Source organism: Microcaecilia unicolor, chromosome 1 (assembly GCF_901765095.1).
Source record: "Microcaecilia unicolor chromosome 1, aMicUni1.1, whole genome shotgun sequence".
Lineage (NCBI taxonomy): Eukaryota > Metazoa > Chordata > Amphibia > Gymnophiona > Siphonopidae > Microcaecilia > Microcaecilia unicolor.
In genome coordinates this window covers 213,909,715-213,932,111 of record NC_044031.1, presented here as the reverse complement: position 1 = coordinate 213,932,111, position 22,397 = coordinate 213,909,715, and the positions used below count along the sequence as shown (strand labels likewise).

Below are 22,397 nucleotides of genomic sequence, written 5' to 3'. Positions count from 1 at the left end.
AGTTTGGACAGACAGTTTTGCAGAATGTTTGGTGTCTAGAATTCAACTCTCCCCCCCCAACCCCCAGCCTGTTTTCTTTGGTTCCAGGCTGCACTCTTACAGAGATTGTATATAGTTTCAGGTTAATCTCTTATGTCCTCGCTGTTGCAAGGCCCAATTGACCTATGGTGGTTTTCGATGAGCCTGGTAGCTATCTAGGGATTCCCCATATGTGAGAATACATAGGCCTGCTTGTCCTCTGAAAAAGAGAAGATACCTCTAGCAGATATTCTCTTAAGACAACAGGCCTTATATTCTCAAAGCCCTCCCACCTTCCCCCTTGGAGTTCTCTCCTTTTGGTCTTACCTGTGCTGTAGTATTGTATTATGATAACCACGCTTTTCGCAGCAGGTGGGAAGGCACACTCACGTATTGGAGCGTGTCTTGCTCTGCACGAAGCTCTTTACGGCTTATTATAAGCTCTGGACTGTACAAAGTGGGATCATGTTACCCATATGTGATGATATAATTTAAGGCCTGCTGTCTTCGGGGAATACCTGCTTACATATAAGTATTTTTACTTTATCCATCAACACTTTGCAAAAACAGGTTAAAAAATCAGATTGTGGTATTTCATATTTATCGATTTGTTGTCTAAAATGAGCATAGATTTATTCTTTCAAATTTTGATTAGTGCAATTTGCTTTATGCAAGATGTCAAGATACAGATTTGAGTATTTTTGTGGCGTTTCATATAGGATATCAAGATAAATTTTGAAACATCTAGAAGCACTTCAAAATACTGTTACTTGGTTGGCTTGTAATGCATATAAGTTTGATAGTGACCCCTTTAGAGTTACATTGGCTCTCTGGTTGTGAAGCATATATTCAAATTAAATTTTTTGTATTGATGTTTTTTGAAGTTTATCAAGATTAGTACCAAGCTATATGGTATCTTTGATCTATCTTGTACATGTAGAGCTCTGCGATCTATAGAGCCACTTCATTTTTATTTTCTTTTGGTACATAGAATAATATCCCAGATTGTTGAACCTCTTGTTTTCTTATCGGGCTACTTTATGCTGGAATTCTTTGCCCCTAAATATTAGGAAGGAAGTCAGTGTTGACTTTTAGAGAAACATTGAAAATGTTATTTAAAAAAATATTTATAATTTTTATGCCTTTTTTTTGTTCTTTCTTTCCTGTGATAAGAAATGTTATTGTATTATTCCTCTCACATACAGGCAGTTATAAGTCTCTTACTGGGAACCATACATACAAACTCACATCAATTTTATCAGTCCCAGATCATATTTTTCTCCCATCACAATATATACCTCAAAATTTCATACTGTCTCAAAAACATTACGTATGAGTTGTACTTTAACTACTCAACCCAATGACAGTTTCTCACAAAAAAGCTCATATTCATAATTACCCTTATGCCGTTCTAGTGCCAGCTCAACTGAATTATTTAAGGAATCACTCCTGTCAAGATGGCGACGGCGTCTAAATGAAACCCTTTAAATGATAACCCATATGACGTATCCGAAACCCCCGGCTCCTATTGGACAGAATTGAAAACCTTTAGATTAAAGAGGCCCACTCTAATTGCGAGAAACTGTCATTGGGTGTGAGTAAAAGTACAACTCATACGTAATGTTTTTGAGACGGTATGTGTTAATTTTTTGCAGGGGAAGTCCTTGATACAGCCTATTAGGCGAACATGCATGTTGGACAGCTTTGAGTCCCCAGTCTGAAAACACTTAAGATAAGTGCACTAAATATATTAATATGAAAGTGTAGAACCAATGAAGACCTTAGTGCTGTTTGAATTGCCGACAATTAAGCACTACTGAGGCAAGATTTAAAAAGTTTGTGAAAATTGCAATATGAAATTTTGAGGTATATACAGTGGGGGAAATAAGTATTTGATCCCTTGCTGATTTTGTAAGTTTGCCCACTGACAAAGACATGAGCAGCCCATAATTGAAGGGTAGGTTATTGGTAACAGTGAGAGATAGCACATCACAAATTAAATCCGGAAAATCACATTGTGGAAAGTATATGAATTTATTTGCATTCTGCAGAGGGAAATAAGTATTTGATCCCCCACCAACCAGTAAGAGATCTGGCCCCTACAGACCAGGTAGATGCTCCAAATCAACTCGTTACCTGCATGACAGACAGCTGTCGGCAATGGTCACCTGTATGAAAGACACCTGTCCACAGACTCAGTGAATCAGTCAGACTCTAACCTCTACAAAATGGCCAAGAGCAAGGAGCTGTCTAAGGATGTCAGGGACAAGATCATACACCTGCACAAGGCTGGAATGGGCTACAAAACCATCAGTAAGATGCTGGGCGAGAAGGAGACAACTGTTGGTGCCATAGTAAGAAAATGGAAGAAGTACAAAATGACTGTCAATCGACAAAGATCTGGGGCTCCACGCAAAATCTCACCTCGTGGGGTATCCTTGATCATGAGGAAGGTTAGAAATCAGCCTACAACTACAAGGGGGGAACTTGTCAATGATCTCAAGGCAGCTGGGACCACTGTCACCACGAAAACCATTGGTAACACATTACGACATAACGGATTGCAATCCTGCAGTGCCCGCAAGGTCCCCCTGCTCCGGAAGGCACATGTGACGGCCCGTCTGAAGTTTGCCAGTGAACACCTGGATGATGCCGAGAGTGATTGGGAGAAGGTGCTGTGGTCAGATGAGACAAAATTGAGCTCTTTGGCATGAACTCAACTCGCCGTGTTTGGAGGAAGAGAAATGCTGCCTATGACCCAAAGAACACCGTCCCCACTGTCAAGCATGGAGGTGGAAATGTTATGTTTTGGGGGTGTTTCTCTGCTAAGGGCACAGGACTACTTCACCGCATCAATGGGAGAATGGATGGGGCCATGTACCGTACAATTCTGAGTGACAACCTCCTTCCCTCCGCCAGGGCCTTAAAAATGGGTCGTGGCTGGGTCTTCCAGCACGACAATGACCCAAAACATACAGCCAAGGCAACAAAGGAGTGGCTCAGGAAGAAGCACATTAGGGTCATGGAGTGGCCTAGCCAGTCACCAGACCTTAATCCCATTGAAAACTTATGGAGGGAGCTGAAGCTGCGAGTTGCCAAGTGACAGCCCAGAACTCTTAATGATTTAGAGATGATCTGCAAAGAGGAGTGGACCAAAATTCCTCCTGACATGTGTGCAAACCTCATCATCAACTACAGAAGACGTCTGACCGCTGTGCTTGCCAACAAGGGTTTTGCCACCAAGTATTAGGTCTTGTTTGCCAGAGGGATCAAATACTTATTTCCCTCTGCAGAATGCAAATAAATTCATATACTTTCCAAAATGTGATTTTCCGGATTTAATTTGTGATGTGCTATCTCTCACTGTTACCAATAACCTACCCTTCAATTATGGGCTGCTCATGTCTTTGTCAGTGGGCAAACTTACAAAATCAGCAAGGGATCAAATACTTATTTCCCCCACTGTATTGTGGTGGGAGAAAAATATGATCTGGGATTGTATTATTCCTAGCATATGGCTTGCTTCTTGATTTGTATTCTGCTCTGAACTATGATATGGGATAGCAGCAGACATTTATTTTATTGTGTTGTATTGTACTAACAGGTTTCCAGTACTTAATTAGTAGTTCCATATCATCAAGCTGATCAATCCATAGACTGGTGGGTTGTGTCCATCTACCAGCAGGTGGAGATAGAGAGCAAACTTTTGCCTCCCTATATGTGGTCATGTGCTGCCGGAAACTCCCCAGTATGTTCTCTATCTCAGCAGGTGGTGGTCACACACAGCAGCAGCTCTGGCTAGGCCTCCAAGCCTAATCCTTAGGTTTTGTTGAGGCCTGGGGTTGAGGGCTCTCTTGAGCAAGTGCAAACCTGGTGGTGCCAGGTCCCTCCTTTTCTCCCCCCTCCCGCTGGCTCCGTTTAAAAAAAAAAAAAAAAATTTCAACGTCTTTAAAGGCGTTTAATTCGACGTTTCTTTAAACGTTCATTGCAGCTACTCACTGGGACACCAGTTCGTTACAGCTCGGAGCGGCAAGCAGGTAATTTTACCTTTTTATAGCGGGCAGGGGGTTCCCCGATTCTTCTCCTCGTGGCATATGGCGTCGGAGGGCGAGGGCGCAAAGGGTCGCTCCCCGGATCGCTGGAGCGCTTCTAGAGGGGATGCGGGGGTTTTACAACCTGATTCGCCCTTGATGGGTGACAGTTTAGTGACCGATGAATGTCCCGGTCGTTCCTCCGGCGTGGCGGTTTTTTCCCGCCATAAACGCCCATCCCCCGCTCCTCGCCTCCGCCATCTTGGCCGGCCACGCGGCTCGGACGGCTTCTTCGTGGGCCGCCCTTGAGGTTGGAGACATTAATGCCATGAACGCCCTTAATTTGGGCGACGGCACAAGCGGCTAAAGTTAAGCGCCGTTCTTCCCGCGCGGCTCCTTCGCGGAGTTTCGCGCCGGACGCCATTTTGGATGCGCAGCATGTCTCTCCCCCGCTATTGCGAGCGCCGGTTGAGAGTGCGTCTAGGGCTGTTGCCCAGGCTGCGGAAGTGCACAGTCTGGGGGGTTTCTCCCCCGAGTTTGTTTTGCTGCTGCATCAGGCTTTCCTCATGCAAAACGCTGCCCCTGCTCCCTCTTCTGATAAAGAGGTTGAGGTTCCCAGAGGTAAACGCCCTCGGGTTGATTTCCAGGCCTTGGAGGACTTTGTCTCCTCCGATGTAGATGAGGGCAGCGTGTCTGAGGTCTCCCAACGGTCCTTTGCGGATTCCTTGGAGGAGATAGATCCCCGCTCGGATGGAGCGGATGACCCCTCTGCAGCGCGGCTTTTTAGCCCAGAGGATTTGCCCAACCTGTTTTTACAGGCCATGGACACTTTGAAGATTTCCTCTCCGGAGGACGTCTCTCCCTCAGCCCCTGTTGGCTCTGCCATTATGCTGGGGACGAAGCGCCCGCCTAGATCCTTCCACGTGCATGATGCCATGCACACCTTAATTGCGGCTCAATGGGATGTCCCGGAAACGAGCCTTAAAGTGGCTAGGGCTATGTCCCGCCTCTATCCTTTGGCTGTGAGTGAACGTGAGGCCTATCTGTGGCCTACCGTGGATTCTTTAATCACTGCGGTGACTAAGAAAACGGTGTTGCCGGTGGAAGGTGGCACGGCCCTAAAGGACGCCCAAGACAGAAGATTGGAGGCGGCCTTAAGGTCGTCCTTTGAGGCAGCTGCTTTAAGTTTGCAGGCCTCAGTTTGCGGCTCCTATGTGGCCAGGGCGTGCCTGACTATGGTGCAGCGGGCTTCCCCCTCGGATCTTTCCTTGAGGGCTGATTGGCCGGCCCTGGAATCGGGCTTAGCCTATTTGGCAGACTTGCTGTATGATGTCTTGAGAGCCTCAGCTAAAGGCATGGCTCAGACAGTCTCTGCGCGGCGGTGGCTTTGGCTGAAACATTGGTCTGCTGACCACGCCTCTAAATCCCGCCTGGCTAGATTGCCTTTTAAAGGCAAGCTGCTCTTTGGGGTCGAGCTGGACAAAATCGTGACCGATCTCGGCACGTCTAAGGGCAAGAAATTACCAGAGGTCAGGGCTCGGGCTAGTACTCGTCCCGGTACCTCCAGAGGACGGTTGCTGGAAGCCCGTCGGTACCGCCCGGGCAAGTCGGGTTCCTCTGCCCCCTCTTCCTTCAAGAGGAATTTTTCCCCCAAGCAGCATTCCTTTCGCAGAGACCGCCGTCCCGGAGGTGCTCCCTCCGGTCCTCCCCCAGGGTCTCGTACCCAATGACGGGGCCTTGGTCCACGCCCCAGTGCAGATTGGAGGACGGCTGTCCTCGTTTCTGGGCGAGTGGACCACTATAACTTCAGACGCGTGGGTGCTGGAAGTCATCAGAGACGGCTACAAGCTACAGTTCTGCCAACCCTTAAGAGACGGGTTTGTACTCTCTCCCTGCAAGTCTCCGGTCAAGCTGTGGCAGTGCAGCAGACCTTGGACAACCTGATCCGCCTGGGTGCGGTCGTTCCGGTGCCAAAAAATTAGATTGGCAAGGGACGTTACTCCATTTACTTTGTGGTTCCAAAGAAAGGAGGTTCTGTCCGGCCTATCCTCGACCTCAAAGGGGTCAATCGGGCCTGGAAAGTGAGGCACTTTCGCATGGAGACTCTCCGCTCTGTTATAGCGGCAGTGAAGGCAGGAGAGTTCTTGGCTTCCTTGGACATCAAGGAAGCGTACCTGCATATTCCCATCTGGCCTCCTCTCCAACGCTTTCTGCGTTTTACAGTCCTGAGACGACACTTCCAGTTCAGAGCCCTCCCTTTCGGGTTGGCTACTGCTCCGCGGACCTTTTCCAAAGTAATGGGGGTCATAGCGGCCTTCCTGCTAAAGGAAGGAGTACAAGTCCATCCTTATCTGGACGACTGGTTGATCCGAGCCCCCTCTTATGCAGAGTGCGGCAAAGCTATGGACCGGGTAGTTGCTCTTGTGAGCTCCCTGGGATGGATCATCAACTGGAAGAAGAGCCAGCTGCGCCCGACTCAGTCCCTGGAGTATCTGGGAGTTCGATTCGACACCCAAGTGGGCAGAGTGTTCCTGCCAGACAATCGGATTGTCAAGCTTCAGGCTCAGGTGGACTAGTTCCTAGTAGCCTCTCCTATTCGGGCTTGGGACTACGTGCAGCTGTTGGGCTCTATGACGGCCACGATGGAAGTAGTGCCCTGGGCCAGGGCTCATATGAGACCACTACAGCTATCTCTGCTGCTGCGCTGGACTCCGATGTCGGAGGATTATGCTGTGCGCCTTCCCGTGGACCCAGCAGTGCGCAAGGCGCTGAGCTGGTGGACGCAGACAGACAAGTTGTCTGCAGGATTGCCTCTGGTGACCCCGGAGTGGATTGTCGTCACGACAGACGCCTCTTTGATGGGCTGGGGAGCCCACTGCTTGGGAAGGACAGCGCAGGGGCTCTAGTCTCCTGCAGAGGCAAGTGGTCTATCAACCTCCTGGAACTCAGAGCCATTCGGTTGGTGTTATTGGAGTTCATCCCGGTACTGGTGTTGTAGCCTGTACGGGTCCTGTCGGACAATGCCACGGCTGTGGCCTATATCAACCGCCAGGGAGGTACCAAGAGCGCCCCTCTAGCCAAGGAGGCTATGAGTCTTTGCCAGTGGGCGGAAGCGAACCTGGAGCAGCTTTTAGCGGCCCACATTGCCGGAGTCATGAATGTCAAGGCGGACTTTCTCAGTCGCCATACCTTGGAGCCCGGAGAGTGGCAACTATCTGCTCAGGCGTTCTTGGACATCACGAAGCGCTGGGGCCAGCCGAGCCTAGATCTGATGGCGTCATCGGCCAATTGCCAAGTGCCGCGCTTTTTCAGCAGAGGACGGGACCCTCGATCCCTCGGAGTAGATGCTCTTCTCCAACAGTGGCCGACACAAGAGCTCCTCTATGTGTTCCCGCCCTGGCCCATGTTGGGCAGGGTGCTAGACCGGGTGGCAAAGCATCCCGGCAGGGTAATCCTGGTGGGTCCGGATTGGCCCAGACGTCCCTGGTATGCGGACTTGATCAGGCTCTCAGTCGACGATCCTCTGCGGCTGTCAGTGGAGCAGGGCCGGTTACATCAGGGTCCCGTGGTGATGGAGGATCCCTCTCCCTTTGGTCTTACGGCCTGGCTATTGAGCGGCAGCGTCTGAGGAAGAAGGGCTTCTCAGACAAGGTCATCGCCACTATGCTGAGAGCGAGGAAACGCTCTACTTCTACTGCTTACGCCAGGGTTTGGCGTATCTTTGCAGCATGGTGTGAAGCAGGCTCACTTTCTCCCTTCACTGCTCCAATTTCTTCAGTGTTGGCGTTCCTGCAAGAAGGTCTGGAGAAAGGCCTGTCGCTCAGTTCCCTTAAAGTCCAGGTAGCGGCTCTGGCTTGCTTCAGGGGCCGCCTGAAGGGTGCTTCCCTGGCTTCGCAGCCAGATGTGGTGCGCTTTCTCAAGGGAGTTAATCGCCTGCGCCCTCCTCTGCACTCAGTGGTGCCTGCGTGGAATCTCAACCTGGTGCTAAGAGCATTGCAGAAGCCGCCTTTTGAACCCTTGTCGAGGGCATCTCTGAAAGACCTGACGTTGAAAGCAGTCTTTTTGGTGGCTATCACTTCAGCCAGAAGAGTTTCCGAGCTCCAGGCGCTCTCATGTCAAGAGCCTTTTCTGCAGTTCACTGAGGCAGGAGTGACTATTCGCACAGTGCCTTCCTTCCTGCCCAAGATTGTTTCTCGCTTCCATGTGAATCAGCAGCTCTGTCTCCCTTCCTTTCGTAGGGAGGACTACCCAGAGGAGTACTCTGCTCTTAAATATCTGGATGTGAGACGAGTCATCTTCAGATACTTGGAAGTGACCAATGATTTCCGGAAATCGGATCATCTGTTTGTCCTGTTTGCAGGTCCTCGTAAGGGTCTGCAGGCTGCTAAGCCTACAGTGGCAAGATGGGTCAAGGAAGCCATTGCAGCGGCTTATGTGGCCGCGGGGAAGGTGCCGCCTATCCAGCTGAAGGCTCACTCCACGAGAGCTCAGGCGGCCTCGATGGCAGAGGCCGGATCCGTCTCCTTGGAAGAGATATGCAAGGCGGCAACTTGGGCTTCGGCTCATACATTCTCCAAGCATTACCGTTTGACTGTGGCTGCACGGGCGGAGACCCGGTTTGGAGCTTCAGTGTTGAGGTCAGGGATTTCAATGTCCCGCCCTGGGTGAGTACTGCTTCGGTACATCCCACCAGTCTATGGATTGATCAGCTTGATGATATGGAAGGTAAAATTATGTATAATCATACCTGATAATTTTCTTTCCATTAATCATAGCTGATCAATCCATAGCCCCTCCCAGATATCTGTTCTGTTTTTATTCTGGTTGCATTTCAGGTTCAAGTTTAGTCTTCAGTTATTTCAGAAAGACTTCGTGTTCAAGTTCTTTCTCTTGGATTCTTCAAGAGTTGAGACGAGTTTGTGTTACAGTGAGCTGCTGCATTCCTCTCCCCTCCGTTTTACGGGGCTGGATTGAGACACAAATTCTGTCGGCACTCCCTCCCGCTTCGTGCGGCTGTAGGGCAGCTTTGTACCCCTCCCGCTTCGGCGGTGTTAGGGTCAGTCAGCTCCTCCCGCGGTTGCGGTTGCAGGATAAGCCAGATCCCCCCGCATCGGCGGGTGTGGTGTCCCTCCCCCGCTCCGCGGGGATGAGCTGGACGGATTCCCCTCCCCCACTTGTGTGGGGATGAGCTGGGTTAATTCCCCTCCCCCGTTTCGGCGGTGGTGAGCTGGGCAGAGTGTCCCTTCGTGGGTGTAATTCTCTAAGTGCTGAGTCCTGCGGATGGAGCTTTGATATCGACATACTGAGGAGTTTCCGGCAGCACATCACCACATATAGGGAGGCAAAAGTTTGCTCTCTATCTCCACCTGCTGGTAGATGGACACAACCCACCAGTCTATGGATTGATCAGCTATGATTAATGGAAAGAAAATTATCAGGTATGATTATACATAATTTTACCTTTGTTCACACTTTTTCATGACCATACACTGTATTGCCTTTTTTTTTTTTTTTTCAGCAAAATCTAGGATCTCCAGTTGAAGGCAGCAGTACAAGTTGTGATAGCCAAAAAAACAGCAAGTTTCAGAGAACACGTGTCACCAGAGCTGAATCTGGAATTAGTTTGGACTCTGTGGCTGATGAGCATAACCTTCTTTACAGGTAATATTAAAATAAGACAGGAAAAACTCTGAAGATGACAACATTGAGCTAGTCATATTTTCTCATTGTGATAAGAGGCAATACAATTTATAAAGCTTCTGAAGAGCTGAAGGACAATGTTGTAATATGTGGAGGCAAATTTCAAAGCACTTAGACTTCCATAGGTTACAATGGAACTTTGTAACTTCGTAAGTCTAAGTGCTTTGAAAATGAGCCCCACTGTCTCCTTACTAGAAGAAGCCTTTAATCATAATTCCAAAAACTTTTAAGTAAAGACACAGCCCCAGCACAGGACTAGAGTGGGTAGAGAGGGAGCTATGCTAGTTTGGTTTGTGTGCTGATACTTCCCCATCTTTCATTTCCTGTCTAGAAAGGAAAACATGGGAGGGAAGATCAGATTCTTTTTGTTCTATTCTCCCACAGCTAGCAATCTGCTTGTAGTTTACAACAGCGTGCTTTGGAACAAGGAGAGAAGGTGAAGGTACGTCAAAAGCAAAGAGGGTGAGGGGAAATAAGGCTCTTTATTCAGAGGATGAGCTGCTTTTTTTCTACAATAAAGTTTCTAATACTCTAAGAATCAAACTTCAAAATTTGACACTTTGTCCTAAGAGGACTAAAAAAAAAATGGCTTCCCTCTCTGTCTATGGGTGAAGGAGTGGGTGGGATGGAAAGCATGAAAGGTGATGAGTTATGAGAAGTAACCTTAGATAAAATGCCTGATTCTCATAAAAACATGAGACCATTAACTTTAAGAAATCAAGCTTTCTTGAATTCAGATACATTTTTCGTCTCCATCTCCACCAGTAGACCATTCCTTGAATTCACCATCCGTTCCTTGAAGTATTTCCTTAGGTTACTTCTGATTCTCCGAGGACAAGCAGGCTGGATATCATCACGCATGGGTCGTCGTCCACGACGGCCCAGGAGACCAGAAGTCAAAACAAAAACTTTCAAAAGTTCTAGAAGCGGCGAGGCGCGCACTGGGCCAACGCACTGCACATGCGCGAGTGACTTCCCGTCCGCGCGTTCCCTCAGTTTCTTTTTCTCCGTGCTGCAAAGGGGTAGTGTTTTTTTTTTTTTTCTCTCTGCCTCTTCTTTTGCCCAGGAGATCGTGTTTTTTTCTGCGTTTATCGCGCCCCTTTTCAAATATTTTTACTTTAGTTCTTCGAAATTAAAAACTTTTCCTTAATATTTTTTTTAGTTTTCCTCATTTTTTTCAAGTTTCCTGTCTTTTTCGTTGCGGCCGTCCTTAGGCTGCTCGGCCGCGTCTTTTTTTTTTTTTTTTTTTTTTTTCCCCCCCTTTTTTGTGCCTTTTTTTTTTTTTTTATCTGTTACAGTCGAGTCCTTTGATTTTGCGGACGCTATTTTCCTGCCCATGTCATCAAGGACTCCCAGCGGCTTCAAACGCTGTACTTACTGCAACCGGACCATCTCGTGTACCGACTCTCACGCGTGGTGTCTCTAGTGCCTCGGGCCCAATCATCTTCCAGCTGCTTCCAAGCTGTCTAAATTGATGAAGAAAAGGACCCAGGTGGCTCGAGAGGCTCAGCGTCAGAAGCTTTTTCCAGATCGGACCGGTCTTTCGACGTCTGCATTGACATCGGTACCGAGGTCGGCGGTGTCAACGTTGAGGGAAGTAGCACCAAGAGTCCAGGTAATGGCTGCCGAGATACTTCGAGCTGCGAGGCATCGAGCGGGTCTCCACCCGTCTTGAGGCCTACTGCTATGCAGGCCCCCCGGGACCGACCTGAGTCGGACCCGGCCCCGAGGAGGCGTGAGGATTCCACGTATTCCTCATCGGTACCGAGGAGAGTCTATGTCGAGCAAAGGCTAAAAAGCATCGCCATCGATCTCCTTCCAGACACGGTACCGAGAGTTCCAGGGAGTTGGCACCCGAGAAGCGTCGGCACCGGGAGGACCGCTCACCCTCCATTCAGGAGGGGCCAATGCGTCGGTCGTCCAGCAGCTGGTACCGGCTCTCGAGCCCCCCTCAGACTCTGGCACCAACTCCAGCACTGGCCCCCCCAACTTTTTTCGATGGCAGGTCTCGATGAGCGTCTCCAGGCCATTCTTGCAGAACTTCTGGAAGGACTGCGCCGTCCATCGGCTTCGGTACCGGAGGTGCTTGCGCCTCACGTTCTTATTGCTGAGACGGCGTCTGGCACATCTCCTGTGAGGAGGTCCCCGCCCTCTGTACCGCTTGCGGTACCAGAGCCGGTTGCCACCCGGGTCGACTGTCCCTCGATGTCGGTGGAGGTAGCTTCACCGCAGTCCAGGCAGGGGTCGACTTCTCGACATCCCCCACGAGGACGTCGATCCTCGAAGTGGAGACAGGCTTGGGTTTGGGCTGCTCTTCGAGAGCTTCTGTCCGATATTGAAGAGGAGCATTCATGGGGAGAGGAGGAAGGCCCCAGGTATTTTTCGGAGGAAGACTCCTGTGGGCTTCCTTCTGATCCTACTCCACCTATTGAAGTCAGACAGACTCCACCTGAGAGTCTTACTTTTTCATCTTTTGTGTGGGAAATGTCTAAACATTCCATTTCCCATGGAGGTTGTGGATGAGCCCAGGGCGGAGATGCTAGAGGTCCTAGATTATCCTTCTCCACCTGCAGAGGTTGCAACAGCCCCCCTGCACAATACACTCAGGGAAGTGATGATGCGGAATTGGTCTTGCCCTCTTTCTAATTCAGTTGTCAACAAGAAGTCCGAGTCCCAGTACAGAGTCCATGGAGAGCCTGTGATGGTGAAGGCCCAACTTCCTCACGATTCTATGGTAGTGGACTCTGCTCTCAGAAGAGCCAAGAGTACTAGAGACTATGCCTCGGCGCCCCCAGGCAGAGAGTCTAGGACCTTGGATTCTTTTCAGAGGCATACGTCTCAGGCTGAAATGCTCGCCGCCAAGATCCAAACATACCAGCTGTACACGAGCATTCACTTATGGAACTCGGTGAGGCAACTGTCCAGTTTAGTTGAAGCTCTCCCTCCGGAGCTTGCTTGCACCTTTTCACCAGGTGGTCAGGCAGCAGAAGGCATGTCGCAAATTCCTTGCCGGGGGGGGGCTTATGACTCCTTTGATGCCTCATCCGAGTAGCTGCTCAGGGTATCGTGATGCTCAGACTCTTATGGCTGCGTCTCGGACCTGGATCAGAAGACCTAGCAGTGAATGGCGGATGTTCCTTGCCGAGAAGGTTGAGGATATGGTCTACCCTCAAGAAGCAAAAAAAAAAAACAGATGGGGTTCACACTCTCCACAGAAACGGAACACAACAATAATGAGGTGGAAAGTACCCAATATCAAATGATCAGTCACCACACAGGGGTAAGATGCTTATTTATATTTTTTTCGTATCATGATATTTGGTTTTCACAATTTTTTGAAAGTGTTTTTTGGAAATCTTTATGAAATATTTTTCTGATATTTCTTTTTTAAAGTTTTGAAAATAGAAATATGGAAAATTGGAATAAATAGATGGAAATTTTCTGTTTATATATATGTATGTGTATACATGCCAGGGATATACATATATATGTATTTTTAATCTAATCTCTGATGTTTTTAGTATATTGATTTAGTACATTGATTTAATATATATAATTCTTTTGTGTCAAGACATTTGTATTTCATTACCTTTGAAAGAATAATTTCTTGAAAAAGGTTCATGAAATATATATTTTTTAAAAATACCTTTTCAAATATGGAAATTGGAAAATTGGAATTTGTATAAATATGTTAAAATCTTTTGTCGTGTTTGACTATATTGATGAATCCATGATATTTTTGATACATTTATTAAATATATGTATTTTTAATTTAATTTGTGATGCTTTGCAATATAAATTATGTAAATGTATGTTTTTAAAATTGTGTAAATTTGTAACATTATATGTTTTTTAATATGTTTATGTTTACAATTTCATTGACCCCTGAAGAAGGCTTACCCTTGTGTGGTGACTGATCATTTGATATTGGGTCCTTTCCACCCCATTATTGTTGTCTACCCTCAAGAAGCATCATGATGCAATGGATTCTCTCTCCCGCCGGACGCCTTCTGCTACTACTGCCTCCACTAGGAGGTTTTTTGGCGGGAGAAGGAATGCTCCCTATTCCTATAATAGGCATAGGTACACTCCTACCTCTCGACAGCCTGTTCAAGCTCGCTCCCGTCAGCAACGTGCGCCTAAGGCCCCTCCGGCTCCCCAGTAAAAGCAAGGGACGGGTTTTTGACTGGCTACAGAGCAGCATAGCAGCGGTAAAAGTATCCGTGCCGGACGATCTACCTGTTGGAGGGAGGTTGATACTTTTTCACCAAAGGTGGCCTCTTATAACCTCCGACAGGTGGGTTCTTCAAATAGTCCAGTTAGGATACGCTCTCAATCTGGCATCCAAACCTCTAAATTGCCCACCGGGAGCTCAATCCTTCAGCTCCCAGCACAAGCAGGTACTTGCAGAGGGAACTCTCTGCCCTTCTAAAGGCCAATGCGGTCGAACCCGTACCACCAGGGCAAGAAGGGCTGTGATGCTATTCCAGGTACTTCTTTATGCAAAAGAAAACAGGGGGGATGCGTCCCATCCTAGACCTAAGGGCTCTGAACAAATTCCTAGTCCGAGAAAAGTTCAGGATGCTTTCCCTGGGCTCCCTTCTTCCCATGATTCAGGAAAACGATTGGCTATGCTCTCTGGACTTAAAGGATGCCTATACTCACATCTCGGTGCTCCCAAGTCACAGGAAGTACCTCCGATTTCGATTGGGAACTCAGCACTTTCAGTACTGTGTACTACCCTTTGGTCTAGCATCTGCGCACAGGGTCTTGGCAGTTGTCGCAGCATCGCTATGCAGACTGGGAGTGCATGTGTTCCATTATCTCGATGATTGGCTGGTGAAGAACACCTCGGAGGCAGGAGTTCTATGATCCATGCAGATTACTATTCAACTGCTTGAGCTGCTGTGGTTTTTGTCATAAATTATCCCAAGTCCCACCTGATTCTAGTACAGAAGTTGGAATTCATAGTAGCTCTGTTGAACACACGGACGTCTCGAGCTTATCTTCCCCAGGCAAGGGCAGACAATCTTCTGGCCTTAGTGTCCTAAGCTCGAACATCTCAACAGATCACAGCTCGGCAGATTTTGAGGCTTCTGGGCCACATGGCCTCCACAGTTCATGTGACTCCCATGGCACGTCTACATATGAGATCAGCTCAATGGACCCTAGCTTTCCAGTGGTGTCAGGCTACAGGGGATCTAGAGGATGCCATCCATCTTTCCACCGATTTTTGCAATTCCCTACAGTGGTGGACCATTCGCTCCAATCTGACCTTGGGACGTCCATTCCAAATTCCTCAGCCACAAGAAGTGCTGACCATGGATGCATCTCTCCTGGGGTGGGGAGCTCATGTAGATGGGCTTCGTACTCAAGGAGTTTGGTCTTTTCAGGAAACAAGTCTTCAGATCAACCTCTTGGTTGAGCGATCTGGAATGCTCTAAAGGCTTTCAGAGACCGGCTGTCCAATCATATTATCCTAATTTAGACATGCAATCAGGTTGCGATGTATTACCAACAAGGAGTTTGGTCTTTTCAGGAAACAAGTCTTCAGATCAACCTCTTGGTTGAGCGATCTGGAATGCTCTAAAGGCTTTCAGAGACCGGCTGTCCAATCATATTATCCTAATTTAGACATGCAATCAGGTTGCGATGTATTACCAACAAGGAGTTTCGTCTTTTCAGGAAACAAGTCTTCAGATCAACCTCTTGGTTGAGCGATCTGGAATGCTCTAAAGGCTTTCAGAGACCGGCTGTCCAATCATATTATCCTAATTCAGACATGCAATCAGGTTGCAATGTATTACACCAACAAGCAGGGGGGCACCGGATCTTGCCCTCTGTGTCAGGAAGCTGTCAGGATGTGGCTTTGGGCGCTTCAGCACGGCATGTTTCTCCAAGCCACATATCTGGCAGGCGTAAACAGTCTGGCCGACAGGTTGAGCAGGATAATGCAATCTCACGAGTGGTCACTGAACATGGACGTCCGCAAGATCTTCCGAGCGTGGGGCACCCACTCGGTGGATCTTTTTGTCACTCAGACCAATCACAAGGTCCCTCAATTCTGTTCCAGGCTTCAGGCCCACGATAGACTACCGCCAGATGCCTTTCTCTTACATTGGGAGACAGGCCTTCTGTATGCGTATCCTCCCATACCTTTAGTAGGGAGGACTCTGCTGAAACTTAGGCAAGACCATGGAACCATGATTCTGATAGCACCTTTTTGGCCCTGTCAGATCTGGTTTCCTCTTCTTCTGGACTTGTCCGCTGAAGAACCGTGGAGATTGGACTGTTTTCCGACCCTCATCACCCAGATTGAGGGGTCGCTTCTACATCCCAACCTCCGTTCTCTGGCTCTCACGGCCTGGATGTTGAGAACCTAGAAGTTGCCTCTTTAGGCCTTTTCAGAGGGTGTATCCCGAGTCTTGCTTGCTTCCAGGTTTGCAGTCTGGTGTGACAGCAAGGCCCTAGATCCTTTTTCTTGTCCTACACGGACCCTGCTTGAATACCTTCTACACTTGTCAGAGTCTGGGCTTAAGACTAACTCAGTAAGAATTCATCTTAGTGCAATCAGTGCTTATCATCAACGTGTAGAAGGTCAGCCTATCTCTGGACAGCCCTTAGTTGTTCGCTTCATGAGAGGTTTGCTTTTGTCAAAGCCCCCTTTCAAACCTTCACCAGTATCATGGGATCTCAATGTCGTTCTCACCCAGCTGATGAAAGCTCCTTTTGAGCCACTGAATTCCTGCCATCTGAAGTAATTGACCTGGAAGGTCATTTTCTTGGTGGCTGTTACTTCAGCTCGTAGAGTCAGTGAGCTCCAAGCCCTGGTAGTTCATGCTCCTTGTATTAAATTTCATCATAACAGAGTAGTCCTCCGCACTCATCCTAAGTTCTTGCCGAAGGTGGTGTCGGAGTTTCATCTGAACCAGTCAGTTGTCTTGCCAACATTTTTTCCCTGTCCACACACCTGCCCTGGTGAGAACAAGATGCACACCTTGGACTGTAAGAGAGCATTATCCTTTTATGTGGAGCGGACAAAGCCCTATCGACAGTCCGCCCAGCTGTTTTTCTTTTGATCCCAACAGGATGGGAGTTGCTATCGGAAAACGCACAATCTCCAATTGGCTAGCAGATTGCATTTCCTTCACTTATTCCCAAGCTGGGCTGACTTTGGAGGGCCATGTCACGGCTCACAATGTTAGAGCCATGGCGGCGTCAGTGGCTCACTTAAAGTCAGCCTCCACACATTCACATTTCACTACTGCCTTCAGCAGGATACTCGACACGACAGTCGGTTTGGGCAGTCGGTGCTTCAGAATCTGTTCGGGGTTTAGAATCCAACTCCACTCTCCTAGGCCCATTTCTGTTCTGTTCCAGGCTGCACTCTCACTTAGTTGTATTTATTTTCAGGTCAATCTCAGTTATGTCCTTGCCATTGACCTATGTTCATTGTTTTGAGTGAGCCTGAGTGCTAGGGATACCCCATGCATGATGATGTCCAGCCTGCTTGTCCTCGTAGAAAATGAAGATACATACCTGTAGCAGGTATTCTCTGAGGACAGCAGGCTGAACATCATTACAACCGACCCTGGGCGGGAAGTCACTCGCGCATGCGCAGTGCGTTGTCCCCGTGCGTGCCACGCCGCTTCTAGAACTTTTGAAATTTTTGTTTTGACTTCCGGTCTCCTGGGCCGTCGCGGACGACGACCCATGCATGATGATGTCCAGCCGGCTGTCCTCAGAGAATACCTGCTACAGGTATGTATCTTCATTATCTATACCCTTTCTTCACCTTTATCTTATGCCCCCTCATCCCAGAGCTTCCTTTCAATTGAAAGACTTGCCTCGTATGCATTTATGATATTTAGATATTTAAATGTGTTCTCTCATTTCTCCCCTCTTCCATAGTATGCATTAAGATCATTCTGTCCCTATATGCTTTGTTGAAGATCACTTACCATTTTAGTAGCTGCCCTCCTGCACCGGTTCCATCCTGCTTATCTTTTTGAAGGTGTGGTCTCCAGAACTGTAAACAATATCTTAAATGAAGTCTCAAAAGAGTCTTATGCAAGGGCATCATCACCTCCTTTATCCTACTGGCATTCCTGTCTTTGGGCACCCAAGCATTCTTCTAGCTTTCACAGTACCCTAGGACAGCAAAACAAAGCTTTAGTGAAACACATGAGCAACATTTTTAAATCTGTAAAGGAAACATGTCTTCATTTTGTTTGGTATGCATTCTGTGGCGAAGTTGACTTACACAAACAGATGATTACACTGATTTAATCCCAGTTTTTTTTAGCATCCGCAACAGATGAATCCAGGGAAATGTGGGTTGTGTCCATCTACCAGCAGGTGGAGATAGAGATCACCGACTTCAACACAATGCTATAGAAGGCTAGCTCCTCAGTAAGTCTGTATATTTCTTTCAGTTGTGGTGCTCCTGGGCAGTTGAGTACAGGGGGTGGTCTGGCTATACGGTGCCAGCTTTAAAGGGAGGGGGGTATGCCTGGTCACCGCAGTTCCCTACCCCACCACAGGTGTTCCCCTGCTACTGTCCTGTCAGTGTGCCCTCCCCTCTGCTCGGTGCCCTTTCTACAACAAATACATTTATTTTGTGTGGTTCATGGCTGGGAGGTAGTCTGAGCCCTGACTTTGGGCTTTTGTTGACTGGGCTATATGCAGCTGCCTGCCCTTTAAGGGGGGTGGGGGGAGAGAAGCAATTAAAAAACATTTTACTAACTCCTCAAACAAAGCAGCTGTGTGTCTTTGCCGGGACAGGACCTGAGAGTGGAGCAGAGGACTCGTGCTGTGCAGAGTGGGCTGTTCACGAGGCTGCTCTTGTTGTTGACTGGGTGAGTTCTTTCTTTTTTCTTTATTGCTTACCTACTCATTGCAATTCTGGTGGCAGAGACTGAGAAGTGCTGTGTTAAGCAGCGGGTAGCGTCTAGACTCTGAGTGGAGTGGAGGACTCAGGCTGCGCTCGAGGCTGCTCTTGCTTGTGTGGCTGCTGGGCGAGTTCTTCCTTTTTTCTTTTTTGCTTCCTATTTGTTGATCTGGCAGCAAAGATCAGGAAGTGCTGTTCGTGCTGCGGTAAGCAACGGACAGCATCCAGACTTTGCATGGGCAGTTGCACAGATTCTAGCATGGTGCAATCCGTGGTAGGGTTGGTGGACATAGCTCTTGCTTGCGCAGTGATTTCCCACGCACGTACGCTCCTTCTCTGCAGGAAGATTCCGAACCTCCCACAGCCATTTTGCTTGTGGACTAGCTTCCTGCATTTGGGCATTTGCCCTCTGGGGGAGGGGGCTTTGGATTTTGCTGTATCTGGCCCCTCTGTTGTGTCTGATGCGGGGGTGGGGAGTTTGGGGGCTGCCAAAGGGCCCTGTTTTCACCTGATTTTTGTTCTTTGCTTCATCAGGTTGAAGCAGGCACAACAGCAGGTCGGGCTTCCTGGACAGGATGGCCTTATGGTCCCTTCGCTGATGTCTCTGGACACTTCCGGCTTCTCCCCCTGGGTCGGGTATCGCCCTGAGTGGCCAGCCTCTTCTGGGGGAGGACTTGGAAGAGGGGAGAGCTCCTGCCTTTGGAACCTGACAACCCCTTGTCTGTCAGGAGTTTTTGTAAGGAGTTGCTGCCCTCATTTATTGTCCATGCCCTTCAGGCTCTTAATATTTTGGTGGATGACTACCCAGTGCTGGCCGCGGCAAATTCCAAGATGGTGAGCACCAGATGCCCAGCCAGTCCTAGTGCATGAGGCTATCAAGGAACGTATTGTGGAGCAGTGGTCCATGTTGTATGTGGGTGGTGAAGGCCACGGTGTGCCTGTATCCAGTGCCCCAGGCCTACATAGAGAAGTTGCAGCTTCCATGGGTGGACATGCTGGTAGCGGCTATCATCAAGACTACCTTGCTGGTGGAAGGCAGCATTGCCTTAAGGGGTATGCAGTACAGGAAACTAGAGTGGAGGAGTAGCCTAGTGGTTAGTGCAGTGGACTTTGATTCTGGTGAACTGGGTTTGATTTCCACTGCAGCTCCTTGTGACTGGGCAAATCACCTAATCCTCCATTGCCCCAGGTACAAATAAGTACCTGTATATAATATGTAAACCGCTTTGATTGTAGTTGCAAAAACCACAGGCAGTATATCAAGTCCCATTTCAGGGTATAGGTGGTCAATTGATCCTCTTTGAGCAGTGGGCCCGCATTACATCAGACCAATGGGTTCTCAGTATTATCAGAGAAAGCTACAAGTTAGAGTTCTCTGCTCCTGTCATAGATTTTTTTTTCTTGAAATTCCTATGCTGAATGCCATCCAGGCACTTGTCAGTGCTTCCCACACTGGCATTTTGTGGGAACTTGGCATCTTTGTGCCCGTTCTGCTATTCCGTCGTCTTTGTGTTGCCCAAAAAAGGATGTTCTCACTGGCTGGTGTTGGACTTCAAGCACATGAGCATTTTTGGATGGAGGCTCTTTCTCCGCACTGGCGCCCATACAGCCAGTAGAGTTTCTCACTTCTTTGGATCTCTGCACCAACATTACGTTTGGGCTGTCATGTCCAGTTCAGGGCCCTCCATTTCGCCCTGGCAATGGCACCCAGACCTTTTTCCAAGGCCATGGTTGTGGAGGTGGCATTCCTATGGAAGGAGGGGATTCAAGTTCACCCATACTTAGCTAGCTGATCCCAGGCGTCTTTGGAGCTCGAAAGCCAGGAAGTCACCTCTGGGGTAGTGGAGGTGCTGCAGTTGCTCGGTTGAGCTGTCAATACGGCCAGGAGCCATCTGAGTCCGTCTCAGACATTGGAATATCTGGGAGTTAGTTTTGACATGGCCCAGAACAAAGTGTAGCTGCTGCACTTGCAGGTGGTCAATCTGCAGGGTCAAGTTCGGGCTCTGATCAGGAGGTCGTGTCCCATACGTGAGCTTTCATTTAAGTACTTGGGCCTATGACTGCAGCCATGGATGGTTCCCTCGTTGAGGGTACATGTGCGCCTGATGCAGCACTTCTGAGTCAGTGGTCGCTGGTCTCGATGGACTATCAGGTGAGGTTCTGGTGGATCTCGTGGGCCCAACTTAATATGCCATGGTGGCTTCAGGTGAGCAATTTGCAGAGGGGAATGCCTTTGGTGTCTCTGCAGTGGATTCTGGTTGTAACAGACACCAGCCTGTCTGGCTGGGGGGCCCCATTGCCTGCACTCTGTGGTCAGCAGTGGAAACACAGCGGCCCATCAATTTCTTGGCGCTCCGGGCAATGGAATATTGAAAACATTCCTGATGATGATCTAAGGCAAGCCAGTCTGGGTGCTCTCCGACAGCACTACGGCAGCCACTTGTATCAATCGACAGGGGGCACATGCAGTATAGCTGTGGTGGAGGAAGCGAGCCTGCTTTGTACATGGGCAGAATGGCACTTGCTCCTGCTGTCAGCGGTCCACATTGCAGGCTGGCTCAATGTGCAAGCAGACTTTCTCAGCAGAACAGTTAGACCTGGCGGAATATTCCGGGCCATCATAGACTGGTGGGGGAATGCTGTCGACGGATCTTATGGAGACCCATACCAAGACGGCACGTTTTTTTTCAGCCAGTGTCAAGTGCTCGGGCCAAATGTCTGGACGCATTGCTACAGGCTTGGCCAGCGGAGGTCTTCCTGTACGTCTTTCCGCCATGGCTGCTCATAGAGTTGTGCAGTGGATTCAGCAGCATCTGGGCAAGGTGGTTCTTGTGGCTTCAGATTGGCCCAGGCAACCTTTGTATGCGGATCTCGTCCGGCTCCTCGTGGACAACCCATTCTGGCTAGTTTTGTTTCCGGATCTCCTGTGTTGGGGCCTAGTACCCATGGAGGAGCCCTCCTGCTTTGGTCTTTCAGCCTGGCTCTTGAGGAGGAAAGGCTGTGTGGAAGGAGTGATCACCACTGTGCTTCAGGCACGTAAGTGCTCGACCATGACGGCTTATGCCAGGGTCTGGTGGACGTTTGAGGCTTGGTGCACTGGGCAGGCAGTGTTGCCAATGGTGGCCTCATTGCCGTGCATTCTCTTGTTTTTGCAGGATGGCCTGAAGAAAGGATTGGCATGTAGCTTGCTTCAGATGTAAGTGGTGGCCCTGGCTTGTTTCCGGGGATGTGTGGGGCATTTCTCGCTGGGCTCTCATCTGGATGTGATGCATTTTCTGAAAGGGGTTAGTCTCAAGTCCCCTCTGTGTCCACCTTGTCCAGACTGGCAGCTTAATTTGGTACTTCGCACTTTGCAGCAGGCTCCTTTCGAGCTTTTGAAGACTGTGCGCCTCTGAAGACTCCCTTAATAGTTGGATACTTTCTCGAGGCCGTGGCTTGTGCGTGATGGAGCTGCAGACTCTCTTGTCGGGATCCTTTTCTCTGGTTTTCAGATTTGGGAGTGACCATCTGGACAGTGCCTTCCTTCATACCTAAGGTGGTGTTGCTGTTCCATCTCAATCTACCTCTGTTTTCTCCTTCTTTCGCTGAAGAGTATTATCTGCGGGGTTTTGCGACTCTGCAGTGTTTGGACATCCACCGAGTTCTACTCGGGTATCTGAAGGTGATTTGACTTTCGTAGGTCTGACAACTTATTTGTGTTGAGGGCTGGCCCCAGGAGGGGTCTGGCGGCTGCCTCCAAGGTGATGGTGACACACTGG

At 48.9% G+C, this 22,397-nt stretch overlaps 1 protein-coding gene across 2 annotated transcripts in view; it reads left to right on the top strand.

The window, feature by feature from the left end:
* ANLN (anillin actin binding protein) overlaps positions 1-22,397 on the top strand; it is a 287,028-nt gene that overhangs the window by 118,101 nt on the left and 146,530 nt on the right. For both annotated transcript variants that reach the window (XM_030204140.1, XM_030204129.1), the window contains exon 11: positions 9,568-9,710. In XM_030204140.1, coding sequence (XP_030060000.1) covers positions 9,568-9,710 — 143 coding nt within the window. The remainder of the gene's footprint in view (positions 1-9,567; positions 9,711-22,397) is intronic.